The sequence below is a fragment of the Quercus robur genome, chromosome 9, assembly GCF_932294415.1.
Source record: "Quercus robur chromosome 9, dhQueRobu3.1, whole genome shotgun sequence".
NCBI classification, from domain to species: Eukaryota; Viridiplantae; Streptophyta; class Magnoliopsida; order Fagales; family Fagaceae; genus Quercus; species Quercus robur.
This window is the reverse complement of record NC_065542.1, coordinates 5,203,620-5,229,044: the sequence shown is the minus strand read 5'-3', so window position 1 is coordinate 5,229,044 and position 25,425 is coordinate 5,203,620. Positions and strand designations below refer to the sequence as shown.

Genomic DNA, 25,425 nt, shown 5'->3' with positions numbered 1-25,425 from the left:
CGCTTAACGGAAATATCCTATTTGGCAAATGAAGAATAATACTGACACACTAAATGCTGACATGATCATTAAAATAATAACAAAAAATTTTATTTGTTATTTAATAAACACCACATCAGCAATGTGACGTGGCATCTATTTTTTCATTACTTAATTAATTGCATAGCTTTAAGCCTATGGCAATCTTTCTCTCTTTCTTCTCTGACTCTCTATTTTCCTATATAAACAATTTCGGCCAACAATCCGTGCAACAAATCAACAACATTTAATGCAAGTGTGTAATATTTTTTCATGTATGCAAATTTTAGGCTTGGTTACGTGGATTATATCCGGTGCAATACTTAATTCACCCAAATCATTTATAATTTTTTTTTTTTTTTTTACTTACCTTTTTAACTTTTATTTTTTACTTCTTTTAATTTTTTTCTTAACTTTTTTGAATCAATGGTTGAGATTGAAAGTTGCTTTTTGTAACTATATCAATCTCAACTATTCATAAAAATTGCATCAGGTGCAATACCTATCCTGGTTATGTTGAATATCAAGCCACATTTTCTGACATGGGCGTGCAAAGTGCAAACATTTAGTGTGAATTTGGATAGCGGCAAAGTGAATTATTTTACGTGTTTGCGTTTTTTTGGTTGGATCAGTGCACTGTTTATGAAACCCGCAAGTATAGAAAAATGCAAATTTAACTTTAAAATTAGGTCTCATGCCACTATTCACACATTTAAAAATTATTTCACTACAATGTTTTTAATTTTTAATTTTTAATTTTTAACAATAAGTGATATTTAAACAGACCCTTATTTAAACAATATTCGGTTAAAAGACATAATTTTTTCATTTATATGTTCTTTTGACGAGCTAATTGGTCAAAAATCAAAACATGTCGCTCCAATTAATAACATCAATTTAGACTTGTGCATAACCCGTCCAACTACCTAAATTCTTAGCCACACAAATATAAAATATTATAGTATTGGTTTCCGTGCGAATTGGGTGGGTTAAACTGCGGGTCAAATTGGGTGGTGTACACCTAATTATACAATATATATATATTTTTTTCTCTTTCCGCCTTTTGCATGGAAGTTGCCATGACTAGACTAATGAGTTTCATACTTTCATTCCATTTATTTCGTGTCGTGTGGGTGGTGCAAACTGCAAAACGACCGCATTGATTTGTACGTGTGGGCCTTTTTGTGGAAAAAACAGGCATATTATGGCTTGAAGTTTCAGAGAATGACTCCAATGTTTTATTTAGCACTTTAACTAGTATTTATTTTTTAAAATTATTGTACCTTACAAAATAGTTGCTTAATCCTTCATTTAAGATTTGAGCTTTTCTTCGTTTTTTTTTTTCTTTTAGTGGAGTAGGTTTGATAATGGTAAAGTGAAAGAGAGTGAGTTTGATATTGGTAAAGTGAAAGGAGATGAAGAGTAAAATATTGATAAAGTGAAATTAAATGAGAAATAAAAGTAAAATGAAAGGAAATGTGTTAAAGAGGCATTTTAATTAATGTAGAAATCAAGAAGTACGTCTAACATAAACCATAGCTAATAAGTAATTTTTTACCAATTTTCAATATAGGTGTGACCCAAAAACTGGTTCATTAACAGGTATTAGCTGGCTCCTCCTGTTAAGAAAATTTTACCAATTTTTTATGTAGGTGGGACCCAGAGGGTGGTTCATTTACAGGTGCTGGCCGGCACCTGTTAACAAAACCGTTTTAACAATCTATTGAAAAAAAGTGAAACTTTACGCGGGGCACGAAAGTCAATCTGTTGACAAAAAACTTTGCGTATTTGAACAATCTATTGAAAATAATAATAATAATAAGAAAGGGACCTTCTCCATGAAGAGATGAAGTCATGACGGTCTCCTTGCTTTATTTCCTTTCTTTTTAATCTGAAACACTCTTCTTAGCTTTTCCCTTTTCCTTTCCTTTTAATCTGAAACACTCTTCTTAGCTTTTCCCTAAACAAACTAGTTTATAGCAAAAGTTTCCAATAGCCTCCAGGAGCACTCAAATGGCCTCTTTATCATCATCTTTATCTTCTTTTTATTCAACGACCAGATGGAAACACGACGTTTTTCTTAGTTTTTCTGGCAAAGACACCCGCAATGGTTTTACCGATCATCTATATGATGCTTTGCAAAAGAATGGCCTTGATGTCTTTAAGGATGACAAAAAACTCGAGCAAGGAACATTCATTAATTCAGAGCTTATGAAAGCAATAGAAGAATCCAAATATGCAATCACAATTCTCTCAGAAAATTATGCTTTTTCGACGTGGTGCTTGGATGAATTGGCCAAAATTGTTGAATGCATGAAAGAGACAGAACTAATAATTTTGCCTGTTTTCTACCATGTCAATCCTTCTGATGTGCGAAACCAGAGGATGACTTTTGAACAAGCCTTCGCTAAACATGAAACAGATGTCAAGGTCAACAAAGAGAGGATGCAATTGTGGAGAGATGCTTTGAGAGAAGTGGGAAATATCTCTGGATGGCATTTACATGACAGGTAATGTTTTACCTTCTTGTGTTATAGTGAGAAACTAAAATAGATAGTATGGAAACCTTTTGTTTTTTTTTTGGTTTAAATTATATATCACAAAATAAACTCATAAAAGAAAACATTTTTTTTTAGAATCTCCTGTATTACAAACTTAAGACATAATTTATAATTATAAGCTCAAATTGTACTTATTTTTATGGGATTTGACCGCATGTTTTCCATATGTGAAGAATAATCCCACTGAGCCATGAAATTCTTAGCAAATGTACAAATTGAACTTTGGTTTAAGAAGTACGAACCTTTGTGATTTGGATAAATTAAGGCAGGGTAAAAGACCCAGTCAACAAAAATGGACAAACAAAGAAGGTACGATATAAATTTTGAAAAAAAAAAAAAAAGGAAGACTCTTACATGAATTAAAAAAAAAAAAAAGTCATAAAAACACAAGTTTTTTGTAATTAAAAGTATCACACATATGTTAAACTTTTATATTTTATATTTATTCAAAAATACTTCAATTTGAATAAATTTTATTATTTTTATATACACTAGAGTTATATATTATGGCAAGTGGTATTGTTATATACTGACAATAAAATTATCAAAATCATGTTTTTTTAATTCCATTAGTTATTCTTTACGTTAAAAAAGTTTTCATTTTTTATTTATAAACTTGAATTTATTTCTTTGATCTTCTAAGATTTTTCTTTAATCTGGATGATGTCCCTAATGTCACCTAATGCCATATAATCTATATGTGTGTACGATTTCAATAAAACCAAAGTGTGTATATATATATATATACACACACATACATACATACATACATACATACAATAAAAATAGAAGGAAATGAATAATTTTTTATTTGCTTAAAGACAACCAATTTAAAAGTGAAAAAATCTATACTAAGTATATTAAGGACAAAGTTTGGTTACAAACTTGATTGTAACCAATTGCTACTACTCCCATAGTCCCACTAAAAAGATTCTTATTATTACATATATTGAAAATTTAACTGATGGATTGCATGTTCTTTTTAGCCAAAATTTGGTCATATATTAAAGGCTCTTGCTTCTATGGGTAACATTTTATGAGAACTAATCGCAAACCGTACGTTGCGTGAGATAATTTATATATATATATATATATATATATTATTATGGTGGTCTCATTTAATTTATTTTTTGCAATTTAGACAAATTGAATAAAAAGTAATGTGTTTCATAATCATATTTTTAATTATTATAAGAACAACTACAAATGTAATATATATATATATATATATATATATTATATAATTTACGTAGTACCTAAATGAAAACAATATAATTTTTCTCAGGAATTCAAAAGGCAAGTTAGTGAAAATATTCATTTTTTAATAAAAGTTATTTATAACATTTTGTGTATCATTAAAAAGTATATAAAATTTGGAATTTATTCTTTATTTTTAAATAAACTTTCTCAAACCCTACTTTTTCTACCCTACAATCCAAAACACCAAAAAAATGTATGTAACAAATTAATAAAACTTAATAATGATTATTGGACCGATTTGGAAAATAATTTGTTGTTGATAATTTATTGAGATTATTTTCTTTGCAGAAATTGCAAATTCGTCCACCCAAAAAGATGATCAAATAAACAATTATTAGCAAAATCTCATAATTAAATTTTTATATAATAATAATAATAATAATAATAATAATAATAATAATAATAATGAAAATACAATTGCAAAAATTAAAATATGTCACTCATCCAATTATTTTTGTTTGACTAACTTTTACTTTTGTTTAAATAAGTGGCACTATTGAGTACTTCTAATAAAGCTATTAAGAGTACTTTTCTCTACAATAACTACAAATTTGTCCACCTAAAGGATTAAAAAATAAATAAGACTTAGTAAAGTCTCCTAGTTTAATATCTAAATGGATTACTAAAAAAAAAAAAATCAAATTCTAATTTGCAAAATAACTAATTATTAACCAAAATCAAATCAAACCAATGGGATAAAGAAAAAGAACTTGTGATGGAGAATTGGAAACCAAAATACTTTTTTTTTTTCTTTATTTGAGGAAACTGTCAGCTTATCTTTATTCATCTCATTGAAAAATCAGCTAGTAAAACAACGGATATGTCTGGAGGAATATTCTCCATCCAAATTTCAAATGAATCACAAAGTCTAGCTTTTCTAGTTAAGACATGTGTCACAGCATTACCTTGCCTATATGTATGAGAGAATGACCATCTTCGAAAGGAGTTTACAAATGATAAAATATTTTTTACTATGTGACCTATACCAAAATTCAGCGTATCAACTCTTTGTAAGGCTAGAACGACAGATTGAGAATCACCCTCAAAAATGGACTCTGCTAACCCCACTTCCTGCACAATCTGACTGCACGTCGAGCAGCAAGCATCTCCACAGCTTCAACCATGGCAGGGTGCGGGATTTTTTCAGATAAGGAAGCCATTACCTCTCCTGCTGAGTTTCGAATTACCACCCCTATGCCTGCCTCCCCTCAGTCTTCAAATACCGTGCCGTCGAAATTAGTCTTAAACATACCAGATGGTGGATGGCTCCATTTTATTTTTCCCCGTGGTGTCTTTTTCCTTTCTTTGCTGTGCCCGTTTCTGTACGTTGTGAGGTAGTGTAAAGCTTCGTCTGCAATTTTATTTAATGGGCCATGCTGTCGTGGCAAAGAGATCAAGGAGCTGATGTTTTTCTTGGATCAAGGCAACTAAATCATAGAATGAACCATGGCTTCCTCGGTTTCTGTCCACCCATCCGAATTTTGAGCTCCACACCTCTTGCAACACCTCACATTCCCATAAGGCATGGGAAATTGTTTCGGCTTCCTTAGTACAGATCTGACATACATCTACCTCCAAGATTTTTCGCTTCACCAAATTGGTTTTTACAAGCAGAGAATTTGAGCAGGCCTTCCATAGGAAGTGCTTGATCTTTCCTGGGGTAGACATTTTCCATATTCCTCTCCATAGAGCTTTACTGGCTTCCCTGTTTGAGGATGATGCTTCCTCTCTTCTGTTTTCTTCACAGAGCATTTTGTAACCTGATTTGATTGTATATTCTCCAAACCTGTCCAGCGGCCAATATAAAAAATCTTTTTGAGGAAGAGAGCATAAGGGGACAGCTTTAATCAGGTTTGCCTCAACAGGGGTGAAAGTAGCATCAGTCAAATGGTAATTCCAGTCCCTTGAATCACGATCAATAAGGTCTGAAACCGTGCTGGTGCTGGGGTGTGAGTTGTTTGGAGATAAAGTTTGGCTTCCATTGTTCCTAGGTTGCCACTTGTCCGCAAATACTCTGATTGTTCTGCCATCACCCACACGCCATCTTGCACCTTGGGATATGACTTTCCTTGCCTTCAATATACTTTTCCAAGCATAAGAGCCTGAATTCAGTTTCGCCTCAAATATGGAGCTGTTGGGAAAATATTTCGCCTTGAATACTTTAAAAAAGAGTCAATATTATGAATCAACCTCCACACCTGTTTTGCCAGCATTGCCTCATTGAACCTACACAAGTCTTTGAACCCCATACCACCTTCATCTTTTGGTTTACATAGAACTTCCAAGCTTTTCCAATGAATTTTCCTCCGGTCTTCCCTTTGACTCACCAAAATTTCCTCGTCATAGCCTCAATATCTTTACATAATCCCTCAGGTAACTGGAAATAGTTCATGGCAAAGGTAGGTATGGCTTGGACAACAGATTTGAGTAGTACCTCCTTTCTTGCTTGGGAGAGCAATTTTTCCTTCCATCCCTGAATTTTACCCCAAACTCTCTCTTTGATGAAATTCAAGCTTGTTGTTCTATTTCTTCCTTCCACCGATGGCAAACTAAGGTACTTCTCATACTCCTTAATTTCAGGGACTCCAAGAAATTCCTGTATAGAATTTTTGATGGCAGTAGATACATTTTTGCTAAAAAACGAAGTGGTTTTAGCTTTATTAATTTTCTGCCCCGAAGCCCTCTCATATCTTTCTAAAATACTTTGGATACTCTGAATATCTCCCATTTGAGCATGACAAAAGAGCAAACTATCATTTGCAAAAAACAGATAAGAAATTTTTGGACCTCTTTCACAAAGAGAAAAGCCCCTGATTTTATCTTCATTCACAACTTGTTTTACAAGACCTGTCAACCCTTTTGAACACAGCAAAAAGAGATAAGGAGATAAGGGATCACCTTGTCTGATGCCTCTCGTAGGAATGATGTTGCCCGTAGGTTCTCCATTTATAAGTATAGAGTATGTCACAGTACTAATGCAAGCTGATATGAGGTTTATCCATTGCCTATTGAAGCCCATCCTCTAAATTAATTGTAAAATAAAATTCCATTCCAATCTGTCGGATGCTTTGCTCATATCTAATTTCAAAATCATGAAACTCGTTTTACCGGTGGTCCGATTCTTCATATGTTGAAGAGTCTCAAATGCCACAAGAATATTATCTGATATGGCCTTATTTGCCTGGAACGCACTTTGGGAATCAGAGATTATTTATGGAAGAATTTTTTTCAGCCAGTTTGCCAAGACTTTAGAAATCAACTTGCACAGGATGTTGCATAGAGCTATAAGCTAAAACTCAATCACATGTTCCGGGCTCTTAACCTGGGGAATGAGGGTAATGTAGGTGTGATTTAACCCTACTGGAAATACCCCTGTGTTGAGACAAGAGATAATAGACTTGGCCACGTCGTCACCAATGCTGTCCCAATAGTGCTAATAAAAAATGGGAGGCATGCCATTTGGACCTGGGGCTTTTAAGGGAGCCATCTGTTTGAGGGCAGTATCAACCTCAAGTTTGGTGAATTCGGTAGATAGAATATTGTTCATCTGAGGAGATACAACCTGTGGAATGCACTGAAGAACAAAATTCATATAATAAGGGCTAGAGGTAGTGAATAATGATTGGTAATAATCAACAATAATATTAGAAACATTTTCATCCCCATAGCGCATTTCACCCCTAGAATTGCGGAGGCCCTCAATTTGATTTCGTCGAAAGCGTTGTGAAGCTTTTCTATGGAAGAAGGTGTTGTTCTTATCGCCTGATGTGATCCAATGGGCTTTGGATCGTTGCTGCCAAAGTTTTTCTTCCTTGGACAGTAATTCTGTGATTTCCTTCTTAAGAGTATAAGCACTCTCATAGCCATCACCTTTCAAAGCTTTGGTTTCTGCCCTCTTCAGTGTTGCATGTTTTTCATTCAAGGTTTTTGTAATGTTTCCAAAGCATAATTTGCTCCAAGACTGTAATTTGTTTTGGCACCTGGATACCTTTTCCATGACCCCCTCCATGTGTGAACCTATATATGAACTCTGCCAAGCAGAAAGTACAGCTTCATGACATCCAATCTCACCTAGCCAAACTTGCTCAAAGTGCCATGGTTTTTGTTTTTGGATGGGGATTCCTTTGGGGTGGATAATGATGGGTTTATGGTCTGAGGAACCACACTTTAAATGTATTACCTTGGAAGCTGGAAACATTGACAACCAAGCACTTGTAGCAACTGCTCTGTCTAGCCTTTCCCACACTGTGTGACCATCAGGGTAATGTTTACTCCAGGTGAATTTGTTTCCCATGAAGCCCAAATTTGCTAAGCCACATTCGTCCAACACCTCCCTGAAGTCTTGCACCTGCCTATAAGGTCTTAACCTTTCACCGACTTTCTCATGAGATCTAATAATCTCATTAAAATTGCTAGCACAAATCCAAGGTAAAGAGAACTTCTACAATAGGCGTTGCAAACAGCTCCAGGATTGGTGATGGTTTTGTGTTTTAGGTGTACTGTAGAAACTTGTAAAGTGCCAGGAGTTTTCCTTTCATGCATTGACTATTGCATCAATAAAATCTGGAGAGGAATCAACCACCTTTAAATTAGTATCTTGTTTCCAAAACATAGCTAATCCATTGCCTTGTTGAATTTTAGAAACTCCGAACTTGTGCCCCATCTTTAATTTTTCATGAATATCATCAAGCCTAGCCTCTTCCAGTCATGTTTCGGCCAAGAACATGACTGTGGGATCTTGTGCTCAGACCAAATCTCTGAGCTCCCGAACCATTTGTGGGTTCTTAAGCCCACGACAGTTCCAGCACAGGAGGCTCATAGTTGTTGGAAGGGATGGGATTCAGCCTCCGCCAATACAATATTGTTAGACGAACCATCTTGGGACACCAAACGACATTTTACTGGTGTTTCAGGCTATCAAGAATGGGTGCATTTCCGGATTCGGGTGTGGGTGCGGGTGCGGGTGCAGGACTTGGCAATTTTTGAAAAAGTAGGGTACAGGTGTGACGGGGTGCAGTGATTAAAAAATTATTAAAAATATTTTTATTTATATTTTTTATATATTTTTACTATTAAAATATTCTTAAAAAACACATTACTATGGCTTTGATTCACAAAACAAAGAGAGAAGAAGGCAAGAAACACAAAACAAAAAACAAAACACAAAAGAAGCAACAAATATTCAGAATAAAATTGAGGAAGGACAAATTTAGGATGTTTGGGCCTCATTTAAAGCCAATTTCGGCCTGTTTCGGCCGTTTCGGTTCGTTCGGTCGCTGGTCGATACAACCCGATATGGCCCGATTTTGGCCGAATCAGCCTAGTTTGGCCCGAATCAGGTTGAGTCGGCGTAAATTTGAGAAAAAAAAAAAAAAAAAAAAAAGCTCAGATGCAGCATTGACATCGAGCAGCTGCATCGGACGTTGCACCCCGCATTAGGCTACGTTGGACTCCGGTGCGGCACCCTTCCAGCTGCGTCAGTGCTTCAGAGGTTTCAGGGTGATCTTGATCTGATGGGGTAGGACGCTTAGAGCCCAAAAAGATTTTCAGGGTTGATTCCAGTGAAGGTGTTGTGCGAACTAGCCGTTTCTAGCTTGCCGTTTGAGGTGGGGTTTTTGAGATGGTACCATAGCAGAAAGTAGGGATGTCATTTGGGGTAATGTGGCACCCATTAGGATTCGAATTGGTGTCATTAGTGGCACGTGGTGAGAGACTAGAACTCACGTGAGTCACATTATTTTTGGGAATAACTCGGGGTAGATACGTTTCCACTTCAGTAGATGTGGTTCCCTGTTTTATGTTACCAGAATGTTCAATATTGCGAGGATCCTGTTTAGCAGCATTAAGTTTTCCCTTATCCAGCTCTTCATCCATAATTTGACCCGAGAAAATAGGTACCGTACGTGTAACTGAATTTTCATTCAAATTTTGCAATGAATGTTCCCTAGTCTTTTCGGTTTCCATACTTGGAGTTGGTTGCTCCAGTGAAGACACTTTCGGCGAAGCCACCGTACTTTCCTTCGTTTTCTCAAATATGCCAGGGACTGAAACAACATTCTTCCTTGATGGGAAGAAAGGAGAAGCTCTCAAACTCGGCCCGAATTGTTTTGCCTCTGCAGATAAGCCTCCTTCACTGTTTATCCAGATTTCGCAATCTTTGTCATCATGGGTGAGGCATCCACACCAATAGCATAGGTTTGGTAGCCTCTCGTACTTAAACGCTACCTAGAATTGACCTCCATCCTCACTTCTAACTACACGACCCCTGCAGAGAGGTTGGTTGACATCAGCAGATACCCGAACTCTCATAAAACCACCACCATCGCATTCCGCTTCATCCATTGATTTGCAGACATCTCCAATGACTCCACATAATTTCTTCGCAACCTCCACTGTCATAAACCTAACGGGAATGTCATGAACCTGAACCCAGAAGCATACTTTACTGAAAACAGGGCTGCGGACGGGCATGTCTACATTGTACTCTTGGAACATCATCAAGTGTTTGTCGAAGCTCTATGGTTCACTCTATAAAACTCTATCAGCCTCAGTTTTGTTATCGAAGATAAAGAGGAGGATATGGTCCCCCATGTTTTTCACTTGAAACCATTCCGCGACCGCCACAATGGCTTAAAAGTTTTGATCACCGCATCTACATTCAAAGCTCATTTTGTTAGAAACTTTGCTACCAGAAATAAATTTGTTTGACTGATCCTTGTAAGTAAGAAACCCGGGCCCTCTCTCTCAGAGAAGGAGAGCCGATTCCACTAGTTTGTAAGTGAATCCATAGTGTCAGAGAGAATTCTGAAAATGAGGGAGGATAGAACACACACAACTATTTCCCAAACCCCGAAAAGAGAAACCCACTAGCCCTAGAGATAACGTTGCTATCACAGGGATACAAAAACACCTTCCTAGGAAGGGACTTCAGTTCTACAGCCTAGGAGAAGATAGAGAGATTCCACTTTCCTAGCGACAGAGAAACTGCTGCCAACTATGTTAAAGCAACCCTTGGAAACCAAAATACCTAAATATATGCATAAAAGTCAATACAAATTTACCAAAAAGAGAAAAAAATGTCATGTGACAATTGAATCAACAATAACAAAGAGAGCCATTAGTGGAAAAAAGTGGTTGAAACAATCATTAAAAAAAAAAACCCACCAAAAGAGAAACAAAATTGGTAAGAGAGAGAGAGATAGAGAAAGAGTATTGACCTTTTTTGTCATGAACAACTTGAAAGGAATAGGGAGGAATAAGGGAGAGAGTTGGAAATGGAGTAATAAGAAATTCATATGAAAATTAAGATGGAAGATGAAGGGTGGAAGTAGATGAAATGTTGAACAAAGTGAAATAGTAGAATTTAAAAAGATATAAAGGGAATTAAATGAAAATTTTAATATGAAAATGATTGGAGGAGATGAAAGATTGAACTAATAAGACAATAGTTAAAGAAGATGAAAATTTGAACAAAGCAAAAATTTCAAAAAACAAAAAAATAAGAAAGGATGATAAAGATGTGCTAAAGAAAGAGCTTTGTAAAATTTATTGTAAAGTTTCCATTATTATATATAGTATAGATAAATATAGACATTGTTTTTGGTTTTTGATTCTTCATTAATTTTATTGTTTAGTTATAAACATCTAAATTAAAGTAGATGAATATGTAAAGTCTAAAACCACCCAAGATGAATGTGTAAAGTCAAACTGTGTATATATATATATATATATATATATATATATATATTTTTTTTTTTTTGTAAAAAAAAAAATAGGATTTAAAAAAATGATTATGTGACTAATGACGTGACAGATAAGATAGCGCATAACCACAAAAAATGTTATGTTTAAGTTTTTAGATATATATAGATTTTCATGTTTGACTTATTCATGAGAATTTTCATAAAATTTCATGTTTGACTAATTCGTGAGAATATAGAAAATTATTTTTATTTCAAAATACCGCTTTATAGTATCAACATGCTATATCTTATAGGAGTACCTTCTAACTTTTCTTGAATATATCGATAATTATTTCCCTAAAACTTAAATAAAATGGAAAAAAATGGTAACAATTGCATCAAAAGATGCTGTTGTTTTGTACATTATATGAATGCTTTGTCCATTTTTGTTGTCTCATCAAATTTATAGTCCTATATATAATCTTTACAGGCCTGAATCAGAAGCCATCCAAGAAATCATTAAAAAAATTCATAATGAGTTGCATTATAAAATCATTAGTATTCCGAAGGACCTTGTTGGAATGAACTCCTGCATGGAAGAAATGGGTAAGTTATTAGGTACAAGGTTGGATGATGTTCATTTCATAGGGATTTGGGGGATAGGTGGAATAGGGAAAACGACTCTGGCAGAAGTTGTTTATAACAAGATTTGTTATCGATTTGAAGCTAGTAGTTTCATTGGTAATGTTAGAGAGGAAGTTGCAATTCATGGTCTAGTTTCTCTACAAAACCAAATTCTTTCTGAGATCTTAAAGGAAAAAGAAGTCAATATACGAGATGTTCGCAGGGGGAGAAATATGATAGCTAATAGATTGCAAAAAAGAAAGGTTCTCATTGTTCTGGATGATGTAAATGAAGATAGACAATTAGAAGCATTAGCAGGGAGTCATGATTGGTTTGGTCAAGGGAGTAAAATCATTATAACAAGTAGAGATAAACAGTTGCTCAAAAGAAACAAAGTGGATGATATATATACGGCAAAGGGACTAAATAAAGATGAAGCTTTGAAGCTCTTCTCTTTGAAAGCCTTTAAGAAACCTTCTCCTGAAGTAAATTGTGTGGATCTGTCTAACAAATTGGTGGAATATGCTCAAGGCCTTCCTTTAGCTCTTAAAGTGTTGGGTTCCTCTTTGTTTGATAGAACAATCGATGCCTGGAAAGATGTCCATGATCAACTTAAAAAGGATCCTAAAAGAGAAATTCTAGATGTACTTCAAATAAGTTTTGATGGGCTAGAAGATAGGGACAAAAAGATATTTTTAGATGTTGCGTGTTTTTTCAAAGGGGAGGAAAAAAATCGAGTAGCAAATATATTGAAAGATTATAGTTTCCACATGGCAATAGAAAATCTTAAAGACAAATCTCTCGTATACATTTTTGGGAGAAAATTGTTAATGCATGATTTGTTACAAGAAATGGGTTGGGAGATTGTTCGTCGTGAATCACAAGAGCGTGGAAGACATAGTAGGTTGTGGTTCAATGAAGATATCTTTTATGTATTGAGGAATGAAACTGTAAGTGAAAAGTACATGAACATAAACTTAAAGAAGTGTATATCTGTACAGTTCTGATTATTTTTGCTATTTCTTGCACAACACTAATTTCACCATTCTTTGTCACAAGGGAACTGAATTAGTTGAAGGGATGATGCTGAACTCACCTCCACATGAAGAAGAAAACTTGAATGCCAAAACCTTCTCAATGATGAAAAAACTAAGTTTGCTTAAAATCCATAATGTACAGCTTCCTCAAGGCCTCAATTATCTTTCTAATGAGTTACGCTTGCTGGAATGGCATGGGTATCCTTTGAAAACCATGCCAATATCTTTTCAACCAAAGAAACTTGTTGAACTCATTATGCCTCATAGTCACATCAATCAACTACCAGAAGGATTTAATGTAAGATTTTCACTTATTTAGTTATTTTTTTAGTTGGTTTATTTGGATAAAAATCTAAACCATTAAGTTTTCCATTGTTTTGTCACAGAACTCACCGGAGATAAAACTCATCAACCTTAGTGACTCCCAATACTTAAAAGAGACTCCTAACTTCATTGGACTCCCAAATCTGGAGAGGCTGGTTCTTCAAGGTTGTACAAGTTTGCGTGAGTTTCACCCGTCTGTTGGTGCTCTCAATCGGCTTACTTTGTTAAATCTGAAAGATTGCAGAAGTCTTAATAAACTTCCATTGGAAATCAACTTGGAATCTCTTGAAATTTTTATTCTATCTGGCTGCTCAACACTGAAGAAGTTTCCAGATATTGGAAAAAATATGACACGTTTGTTGGAACTTTATTTGGATGGGACTGCCATAGAAGAATTGCCACCATCAATTGAGCATTTTACTGGTCTGTCATTGTTGAGTCTTAAGGATTGCAAAAGACTTTCAAGGTTTCCAAGAGTCGATCTTCCATCTCTTAAAACTCTCATTCTTTCAGGATGTAAGTTTCAACCACCTAAATCCTGGCTTTCTCATGGACTCTCCGTCATCCGTGCTCCACATGTTTTAAATTATTTCCTCCCTACCCTTGAGCCCTTCAACCAGTTATCTGGGTTAAGTTTAGTACATTTAGACCTAAGTGACTGCAGTTTATTGGACGGAGCACTCCCTGATGATCTTACTCGCTTATCTTCATTACAATATCTGAATTTAAGCAAAAACAATTTTACACGCCTTCCTGGTAGCATGTCTCAACTATCTAAGCTTGTAGATCTTAATTTGAATGACTGTAGTAAGCTGCAATCATTGCCAAATCTTCCACCAAGTATGGGACTTGTAACGGCACGAAGATGTACTTCACTGGCAAACTACTCAAACCAACAATTCATCATGAGTTGGACTTCGGGTGAAAGAGGTGTGGCCATAGTAGATTGTCGCAGTGATAAATCCGAAACTGAATTTGGTTTTGATACAGTTGATGGTCCGTGGAACCCTATCGGCTTCGATCAATTTTTTAAAATAGTTCCAAAGGTATCTCTCTCACACACTCTTTATACTTTGCCTTTTAACTATATTAGTCCCAAACCTGTATGATATGGAAAAAAAAAAAAAATGATATGCTTATTTTTTTTATAGGATAATTATTGAATTAATATATTAAATTGTATATTTTTTAAAGGTAAACCTTTTGTTTAAAATTATATTTTAAATTACAAGGTTTTTTTTTTTTTTGGTAGTGTAACGTAATGAATTTTGTAGTCGGGTATTATATATAGAAAGATATGTATAATAACACAATGCAATAAAAAAGTTTGCTTTATTTTATAGTGTTAGAATTGTTAATTAGATTAAGTTGTAATCATGTATACTTCAATAATTACTATACTGATGTATGCAAATAAACTCTTATAGATAAATTTCTCTTCAAAACATAGACAAACATTTTTTTCTTCCTCACAATTTAAACTAAGTGAAAAACTAAATAAAGATAACTATGCAATAAGTCATATATCACAAAGTGGAAAAATGAAATACAAAAAAATGCAAAAAAAAAAAAAAAAAAAAAAACTTGTTTTCATCATATGATAATATGAACAAATTCTACAATACATAATTCTTAAAATTCATAGACCACATGATTACTTAGATTATATAGTAAAATAAGACAAACTCATCGACCATGACATTGCAGTATCATCAAGATATGATCATATAAAAACCTCATTTTGTTAATCTTATCTCATAAACCAAAAGTACTATCTATACAACTAATAAGATCTTGAAAGAGTAACATATGACAAATAATTCTTAGTTTGAACATCTTATATATAAACCATCCAATATAAACATCTATTAGAAGATATAATCTATAAATTAAATACGAAAATTTGACAAAATGATTGAATAATATACTCAACTTAGTGAGATTAAGATACTTTTTTATAGGGAGTATGGTTTTTAGACCCGGATAGTTCAATGATCCGTAAAAAAGAGAGTTTCAAGGTTTTTAAGCTCGGATCAAGGTTGAACCGAGATTGAATTGTAATGATGTCATAATTAATTTGATAATTATTTAAAATATAAATAAATACATTAAATTAGTACAAGTGGATAAATTAACTAAAATAGTCCAATTAAAATGATAGATCCATATTTAGTTAATATCTAATAATATATCAATCTCAAAGCCCATATAATAATAATAATAATAATAATAATAACCATTTAAAACATATATATTAAAATAATCGATTTGCACAAGTGGACAAAGAAAAAAGATGATATGTTGATACAAATTAAGAAAGGCAATAAAGACTAAACTAGGCACATGTGGGCTTAAGTCTTTGTAAGAGCATTGCCAAATGCCAAATATTTGGCATTTGGCATACCAATTAAACACCAAAAGACCTCTCACATGAGATGTTTTAAATGCTATAATATTTGGCATGAATGAATAGTATCTTTCCAAATTTGGAATGGTATGAAACATAAATGCTAAAAAAAAAAAAAAAGTTTTTTATTCATTTTCTTTCTCCTTTTTATGACTTTCTTTCTTCTCTCTCTTTCTTTTTTCTTCTTTCTTCTCCACCTCTCTCTCTCTCTCTCTCTTTTCCTGTTGCTCTCTCTTTCTTTTTTCTTCTTACTTCTCCACCTCTTTGTTTTTGTCACTCTCTCATTCTTCTTTCTTCTTAGACCATCTCTCACTTTTCTTTTTCTTTTTTTTCTTCTTTCTTCTCCCTTTCTCTTTTTGGGTGTCCTATGATAGAGAAGGTGACCCGCGACTCGTGACTCACGACGAAGACCCACCATGACGGTGACCCTCTTCTCTCTTTCTTTTAATCCCTATATCTATTCTATTGGATGATTTTTAAAAAAAAAAAAAAAAAATTTATTTGCGGATTTTGGATTTGAAATTTGTAGGAGGATTTTGGCGGTTGTGGCTATGGGTTTGTGGTGGTGGTTGTTGTGAGTTTGTTATAGGTGTTTGGCTGAATTTGATTAGGTTTGTGGTAGTGCTTGTAGGTTTGCTTCTTGTGTCCAAATCCTTGACATCCGTAGCACTTTGGCCCAGTAGGAACATTGTTGCTTTGACCAACATCCTTGAATTCTCTCTTGCCTTTGTCTTGAGACTTGAATTGAGAGAATCCAAACTGTTTGCGATCCTTGTCACTTGCTTTGACGTTTGCATTCTTGATGAACTTCTTGAATTGCCTGGTGATATAAGATTTGAATTTAGTATCCTCATCTTCAGACAACTCATCCTTATTATCATTCTTAACTTTCAAAGCCATGTTCTTGCCTTTGCTACCCTTGACAACCCTTGCTAAACCTAGTTCATAGGTTTACAAATTCCTAATCAGCTCTGTCAAAGGAATAGGATCAAGATCCTTTTATTCTTATATGATAGTGATCTTGGCATGGAATCTTTTCGGAAGAGATCTGAGAATCTTCTTGACAATCTTGGGCCCTGGAATTTGTTTTCCAATATTGAAGGTTGAACTCACTATGTCCTTGAGCTTGGCATAGAATTCATCGAATGACTCATCGTCATCCATCCTTATTTCCTCAAAGCTAGTAGTGAGCCTTTGGAGCTTGGAGTTTTTAACAGCTTTTGTGCCCTCGTAGGTATTCTGAAGAATAATCTATGCTTCCTTTGCATTGTCAGTGGAAGAGGTCTTTTTGAATTCTTCATTGGTCATAATGCTAAACAGAGCATTCAGTGCTCTACTGTTTGAATTTGCAGCTTTGATCTTAGTATCATCCCACGATGCTGGTGGCTCTTCAAGTTTCTTCCAACCTACTTCAACTGCAAACTATACTTTCTCATCTAAAGATTGCAAAATGACTCTCATGCGTATTTTCCAGTATGCATAGTTAGTACCATCAAATAAAGGAGGAATAATCAGAGATTTCCCAGGATCCATAACAACAAGGGTCAATGGATCACAGACCAATGATTAAAACCTAATCAGAGTGTGCCCTCTCTAATACCACTTGTTGGGTTAAGATAGCTTGACCCTGGTTAATTAATTCAATTACCCAAGTTGATTAATTAGGTTCAATTGCATGCAAATCGTGAAGATACTAACAAATCACCAATTAAACTAAATGCAGTGGAAATTAAATTAACACGATGATTTGTTGACAAATGGGGAAAACCTCTCGCAAGGCTAAAAACCTAACCGGGTAATTTTAAAATCACTACTCCCAAGAATTTACTAATTAACAATTAAGCGGTTACAAGTATAAGGAATCTTACCAATTACCTTGGCCTATTCCAAAATACCAACTTACAGTTGAACCTTCACTCCAATACCCAATTGGACTTAATCTTGTAGTAGCATTCTTTCCTTCGATACACAAATCTCCAATCTACGACTAACCCTTTGCACGGATCCCAATACGTGACTAACCCTTTGAATGATGTTGTTGGTTGTAAAGTTCTTCACTTCATCAACATTGTAGATTAGGACGCACTTGGTTACAAAATCTTATGGCATACAAACGCAGTAGCTTCTCAAAGAGAAAATAAATCTCTTGGTCTCTGTATCTGTGTGTTGACGGCTTTTAAAATAAGCCTTATATATGTCTAAAATTGTGAGAAAAGAAACCCTAAATAAATACATAAGCTTGGGCTGAAATTCAAATCTAGAAAACTGAAAATCATAGTTCTCGATAGATCAAGCTACTATCGAGCCATCTATCGAGCTTCACATTAAGTCTCGATAGCAAGCATCTATCGAGCTATTTGTCGAGAATTAAAGAACAACTTTTCTTTACTTGTTTCTTGGACCAATTTTATGACTTTTAATACGAACACTTGATATGCCTTGAATAAACCCATTTTAGATCTACTCAAGTACAAGTAAAGTGCATTTTGTCAAAAGATTAGCCAATTACATAAAATATGACCCTAACAAGATGGTTTGACCACTGTTCAAGCAGTTCCATGCTTTATTATTATTATTATTATTATTATTATTATTTTCACATAGAGAGGTTTTTAGGGTTAAAAGTAGTGAGAGGCTCATGGTTGACTTGGTCGGACCATATGACCTAGTCTAGGTTTGAGAACCTTTGGAGTTGAGGGATTGTACTTGTTCAACCAAGAGGAATTAATCTAGTAGTTTTTAATAACTAACAACTATGTGAGTTTGCTCTTTGATTTTCATGGTTTCTCACTTTTCATAACGAAGATGGCATTGACATATTTAAACTATGATAATTATAGGGTAGTTATACAAAATTGTTCAACAAGTAAGTTCATTTAATAGTTTTGCATAACTACCTTATAATTGTCATCTAAAATTATACATAAAAAACAATTTCATTGATTGAATAGTAAATAACATCCAATTGACACTTGTTTTAATAGTTAGATTTTCAAAATATGTAGTCATGTTAATTTGTTTAGTGAGAGTTGTAGATTTAGGTTACAACAAAGTTTGTACTCAAGTTTTGTCCTTAAACTTGGTCCCTTCAATAATATATTAGGCCCTTACAAATAAAAAGAAATAGAATCCAAGAAAAAATTTATTGAACTAAAATTTTGAAAGATATGTAGTTTGCATCATTAATAATAAGACTATCATACAATGATTTCAAAATAAGAAAACTCGTTAAAGAAAATTGAAGGACTTTATGTATTTGCGTGTGTTTTTTTTTTCTTCTTTATATTGTCAATATATGAAGTTATCTTTTTATTAGATTTTGAATAGTTTAAGTTTCTTAATGCCATCTTGAAAAAAAATTCCTAGAGTCGCTACTGCACTAATTCATATCTTAACTAATATTTATAAACATCGTAATTCCCTACAAACTTGAAATACCTAATTGAAGCAATCAAATCTTGAAGATAGTCCCACTCACACCAGCAGTATACATGAAGTTATATATATATCAATACCGCCTCTCTCTTTTGAGAAGATTTTGTCTCATTCTAGGATTTTTTCTGTTGCTCTCTTTGGATTTCTCTATGATCGAGACATCTTGAAGAACTAGAAACTTCAATGTTAGTTGCTTAATAGACTTATAGCAAGCATAAATAGGGGAAGATGCTTATTTCCAAACTAGTTTAAAGAGAAACTCTTCAAACTTTTCATATATCTTTTTATTGGGATGTGATTTTTGAAAATTCAACATTTTGGATTGCAATTTCTTTAAGTTTTAAAAATGTATGTCAAATTTCATGTAAATCAGATATTATTTACTATTCAATCAACAAACTTATTTTTTATGCATAATTTTATATCACAAAAACTTGAAATTTACAAATTTGATTAATAACATAGAAATTGATTTTCGATCTTCTTGAAATTTCATAAGCATGTAAGATATAATAATAACATGCAATCTAATGATTAAATTATCGAAATTCACACTCAATAAAAAAAAAAAATGGCGAAAACACTATTTTGGTCCCTACATTTTAGGGTTATAGTCATTTTTTTTTTCGAATTTGGGTCATAATTAATTTGGTCCCTACATTTTGGTAGCAGTCAATTTAGTCCCAATTATTTTCAACTTAGACATTTAGACATTTTCTGTTAGTGAATTAACGGTAAGAACCAAATTGATCGCATGATAAAAGTAACAAGGTCCAAATTGATTGCTACCAAAAATGTAGGGACCAAAATGGTATTGTTAATTAAAAAAATATGAGAGTAGTTTGAGGGGTTTATCTCCAAACCAGTTTGTATTTTCCATAACTAGGAACAAAAGCATAAATAATCACCAAGTTATAGAGTGGCCTGCTGTTCGTACAAAAGTGAGAGTGTGGACTGTCGTCTAATAAATAGTCTAGTATTGAAGAAGTGCAAAAGGGCGAAGTTGCCGTGTCTATTTATGTGTGGCGTGTGTATCCTTATAAAAGTTTATTTGTTTTTTATTTATTTATTTATTTTTAATGAAATAAAGATTTGCATTATTCTTCACGTAGTTGTGTTGTTCTCTGTGTTCAACAGATTCGTCGTCAATCCCTAAGTTTTTGCCTCGATAGTGATTTAATTGAAATTCCAGAGTGGTTCAACTACCGGAGCCCTGCAGGATCACCTGTAGAAATACCAGTATCTTCTAATCCGTGTGACAATAATAGTTGGAGCGGAATTGCTTTCCTTGCAATTTCTGTGACACCTGATATTTCTTATGGAAAAGAATTCTTAATACATATTAAGATTACTTGTCATTCGGACATGGTTGAAGGTCTTGAAAGTTGTACCCGTAAACTTCCTATACACTCCAAGGTCTGCCGGGATAGTTCATTTGCATATGGCAGATACATACCGGCTAGGAAACTTATTGACGATTTAGACGAATACAGTTTCATTAGTGTTTCAATTACAAGCAACCACCCTCATATTGTTTTCAAATGTGGTGCGCGTAAAGTGAATGTGGAAGATCTGACTGAGTTTGGACACGTAATAAGAAAAAATTATCCACATGTTGGAAGTTCCACAGAAGATCACCCGGTTGTATCATGTCAAAGTGACAGGAAGAGAGATCTCGAATCATTACTTTTAGGATTGTATCAGGTCTATCCTCATTCTTCACAAAGCACCAATATTTATCTGTTTCTATTTTTTACTCACTCATTGAACACTATATATACATGTATTTTACAGGGAGACTGGGCGAAAAACCACAAATATGATTATATCATTCCTTATAATTCAGTTCCTGCCTGGTTCCGTAATCATCGTTTTTGTTCCAGCATAAGAATTAGGCTACCTAGAAATTTGAAATCTGATGAGAGATGGATGGGAATAGCTGTATGTGCTCATTATACTGTAGATAAGCAACTAGCTGGTTCTGATGACCAAAAGGATTTAACAAGTTTTCTCTGCTTTTATAGTAGTTTGCCTAGTCATCAAATTCGTCTCACACGTCACAAAGTTTTCCAGGACTCTGAAGACATTTTTGTGGATTCGACACATCGGATTTTAGTATATTATATACCCCAGATGTCACTTCAGTTGCGAGGGTGTAGTCACTGTTGTCACATTGGGGCTTCATTTGAACCTAAAAATCCAGGTGTGCAGGTTAAAGAGTGTGGAATCCAACTTGTGTTTGAGCAAAATGTTGAAGAGTTTGTGCAGACATTGGTCTGGTGTATGTCAAGATGTCCGGATGCCTACCATGAATTTTTTCATCACAATCTGCTGTCACATAAAAATGAAAGGGAGTCATGTTTTGACAATGGAAAAGATAATGGTTGCTCTTCCCCATCGCGAAGGTCAACATTCACCGGAAACGATTTTGTTGTATATGATTGTATAATTTATCCAATATTTAAGATTTTTTTTATACAACAAATTTCTAAATTGATTTAAAGAAATTTGATACTTGCAGGATGCGTCAACCTATGCCAAATATAGCAGAGCACTGTACCTCTCCAGAATCATTTTCAAATCCACAAATTGATGTAGGGACGTCAAGAAATTTTAGTCCCTCTGTTACTGGTTTTCTCATACCAACAAGGAAAGCGCAACATGGAAGCATTATGTCAAGTGAATCTTCTATCAAAGCATGTTTACAGGTCTCTCTCTCTCTCTCTCTCTCTCTCTCATGTGCAAACATGCACGCCTACACACACAAAAGAAACCCTAGGTTTCATAACATACATATGTAAGATAAATGTATGTGCAAGTTAAGTTTCAAAGAATGCCTTAGAAGAACTTCTAAAACTCAACAGTACATTTAAACATCATCTTTTTAAAGGATTATAAAATTGGTGTTTTCATGCTATCAAAAGGGGGAGGAAAACAAAAATGGAAGGAAAATGAGGAAAGACAACATGAAAATTACGTGGTATACCCCAAGATTCGGGATGAAAAAACCATGGTGGGATTAAGGATTGTTATGTCCTTATCCCTGAAAGATGCTGTATAACCTTTTCTAGAAAACTGACTTTACACGGTCTCTTTTGTACATTTTGTATCTTTTCTCTCATTCAACTCTTTCTTTTCCCTATTCTCCTCTTTGCTATTCTAATACCTAGGATGCTCAATAAACACTTTCCTCTTATAGTGCGAGAAATGTTTCTGGCTATACACGGACAAGTTTATTATTCCTATTTCCCCTCTTAAACCCTAAGGACAGCTAATCCATAGTACCCATCCTTCTGCTAGAGGAGAGAGCAAACATGCTGCATAGAGAATGAGCTAGGAGAGGATGGTGCCGAGCGGTACAAAGGGTAGGAGAAAGATGAGCCACACCCAAAGGGGGAGATTACATGTGTCCTGTTGTGTGGTCCAAGCAAGTACTATCCAATGAGGAGGGCAGTGTAGCACCCGACCAGGAGAGACCGATTCCTCTCTCATGCATGGTAGTGCTCGGTGACCAAAATAGTGCATCAGACCATATCCCCTCTCCCTCACAATCATAGTGTTCACGTTGTTGGCATATTCGAAGGCGTGACTCTCCTCACTTGTGCTGGCCCATTACTTTAATACCTCAATGGCACTGACGTGTAGGGCCTGAGAGGACACCTTTACATAAATTCTTCATATTCACTTTCTTGAGTGTGGGTACTGTACATATATATAATCTGAAAGATGCTATAGCAACCATAGTAAAATATTTGGACCCTATAATAAAAATATTATGGCTTAATCACTTTTAATACTAAACTAACAACTTAGTCCAATTTACATATTTAACTAAGTTTCATATTGCAAACATGTTCAAGAATAAACTAAAGCATGTAAATAGCAAAATGTAAATGTGGAAAATAAATGTGCCCATAAGCTCTAGCTGGCAACCAACTTCCCAAGTCTTTTTTTCATCTAACTTACCGGAGTCATCACCATTGAGCTGCCAATGGAAAGCCACCAAAAGATTTGGATTTGATTTGGCTTTGCTAGGTTTCCAGCTCTTTAACTAACTCACAACACTCAAGGTTTGGTGATGGAGGTGAAGGTTAAAGATTTCTCTCAAGAATATGTCATTTGTGAGAGAAAATGAGAAGAGAGGATGAAGGGATTTGTTTCTCTAGACTAAGGCACTCTCTCTCATAACAAAGGGTTGGGATAAACAAAATACTCTCTCTTCTTTCTATAAGCGCAGTTCACACACTTATTTTCTGCTCACATATGTAAAGGGTGTGAGTCTTGGCTTATATGATGTGGGCTAAAAAGAAAACCAGGATAAAAACAGAGCAAACTGCTCATAGATATTTTGTAACCTTGTTGTGGGCTATTTGGTCGCGAGATGGTCATGTTAGCAGTCGCTTTGGATCTTCTGCCATGTGTCACTCGGGAGCTATGTAGGTCACCTAAGGTTGTGAGATGACTCTGAATGCAACTTTCCAAACAGCAGACGAGGAGTCTCAAGTACATCTACCCCAAATACAATTAAGTCCTAGGAAGATGTATTTATTAAAAAAGAGAATAATTGTTGGGTTAATATTACTAGACTCCAGTTAATTAATTCAATTACCCAATTTGATTAATCAGGTCAAATTACATGCAAATCATGGAGGCACTAACAAATCACCAAATAAACTAATATGCAATGGAAAATAAATAATTTAGTAATTTGTTGACGAATAGGGAAAACCTCTCACAAGGCAAAAATCCCACTGGGTGAATTTAAGGTCACCATTCCCAAGAATCCACTAATCAACAATTGAATGGTTACAAGTATAAGGAATCTTACCACTAACCTGGCCTATCCCGAAATACCAACCTACAGTTGAACTTTTGCTCCAATACCCAATTGGACTTGATCTTGTAGCAGCCTTCTTTCCTTTGTTGCACAAATCTGCAATCTATGACTAACTCCTTTGCACGAATCCCAATACGTGACTAACCTCAGCAACTTGAATGAATGTTGTTGGCTACAAAGTACATCATTTCATCAACAATAAAGATCGAGAAACACTTGGTTACAAAACTCTTAGGCGCACAAACGAAGTAACTTCACACAGAGAATATTAAGCTCTTGGTCTCTGTACCCATGAGTGACGGCTTTTAAAATAACTCTTATATATGTCTAGGGTTATGAAAGAAGAAACCCTAAACAAATACATCAACATGGGCCAAATTTCAGATCTGAAAATTTTGAAATCATAGATCTCGATAGATCGAGCTTATGCTGAGCTATGTGTCAAGCTTCCCATTAATTCTAGATAGCAGCTATTTATCGAGCTTTAGTAAAACAGCTTTTCTTCACTTGTTTCTTGGATCAATTTTCATGTTTTTAATAATACCACTTGTTATGTATTAAACCCAACTTAGATCTGTCCAATTTACAAATAAAGTGCATTTTGTCAAAGGATTAGCTAATTACATAAAAAATATGACCCTAACAATAATTACAAATAAATTTGACAGTTGGCGCGAAATTAATCCAACAAAAACATGGATTTTACATAATCAAAATACATACATTTTCGCTCCCAATTAAAATTATTATAGTTTCTCAATAAATAAATAAATAAAATGTTGGCAGTAAATTTTACCCACCTTTGATTTTATGAAGAAAAGATTGAAACTTCCACGAAAGATGTTATTTTTTGAAGTGGACATATTTGAGTTATTTTTGTAATAAACAAGGGAGAAGGAAGGGGACTACAAATTGTCTCTTCTTATTCAACGTTTTCTAGACTTCTTGAAATACGTGTATATATCTCAAGCATGCATGAATCACAACCATGCACTTGTATAAAAGACACTTAGCTAATAAAAATGCAACAAAAGGATGTAACTTTAATACATAGAAAACCACAATTAGATAAACTGTTAATCTAATGAATAAAACTTATCTCTTCGGAATGCTTTGGTGAAGATGTCCGTGTTGTAAAAGTGGAGTTGCTGATGCAAGTTTATTGAAATAGTGAAAGCTTTTTTACGAATTTGTCGAAGGAAATGACATTATAGTATTCTCATACAAGATTGATGGTGGA

The 25,425-nt window shown here is 34.4% G+C and overlaps 1 protein-coding gene across 1 annotated transcript in view; it reads left to right on the top strand.

Annotated features, from left to right (window-relative positions):
- The first annotated feature begins 1,986 nt into the window (after nucleotides 1-1,986).
- The window catches only part of LOC126700617 (uncharacterized), a 36,967-nt gene continuing 13,528 nt past the window's right edge, over nucleotides 1,987-25,425 (top strand). The window contains exons 1-7 of the mRNA XM_050398836.1: nucleotides 1,987-2,528; nucleotides 12,012-13,095; nucleotides 13,205-13,480; nucleotides 13,569-14,552; nucleotides 20,486-21,052; nucleotides 21,143-21,627; nucleotides 21,870-22,056. Coding sequence (XP_050254793.1) covers nucleotides 2,032-2,528; nucleotides 12,012-13,095; nucleotides 13,205-13,480; nucleotides 13,569-14,552; nucleotides 20,486-21,052; nucleotides 21,143-21,627; nucleotides 21,870-22,056 — 4,080 coding nt within the window. The 5' untranslated portion in view covers nucleotides 1,987-2,031. The remainder of the gene's footprint in view (nucleotides 2,529-12,011; nucleotides 13,096-13,204; nucleotides 13,481-13,568; nucleotides 14,553-20,485; nucleotides 21,053-21,142; nucleotides 21,628-21,869; nucleotides 22,057-25,425) is intronic.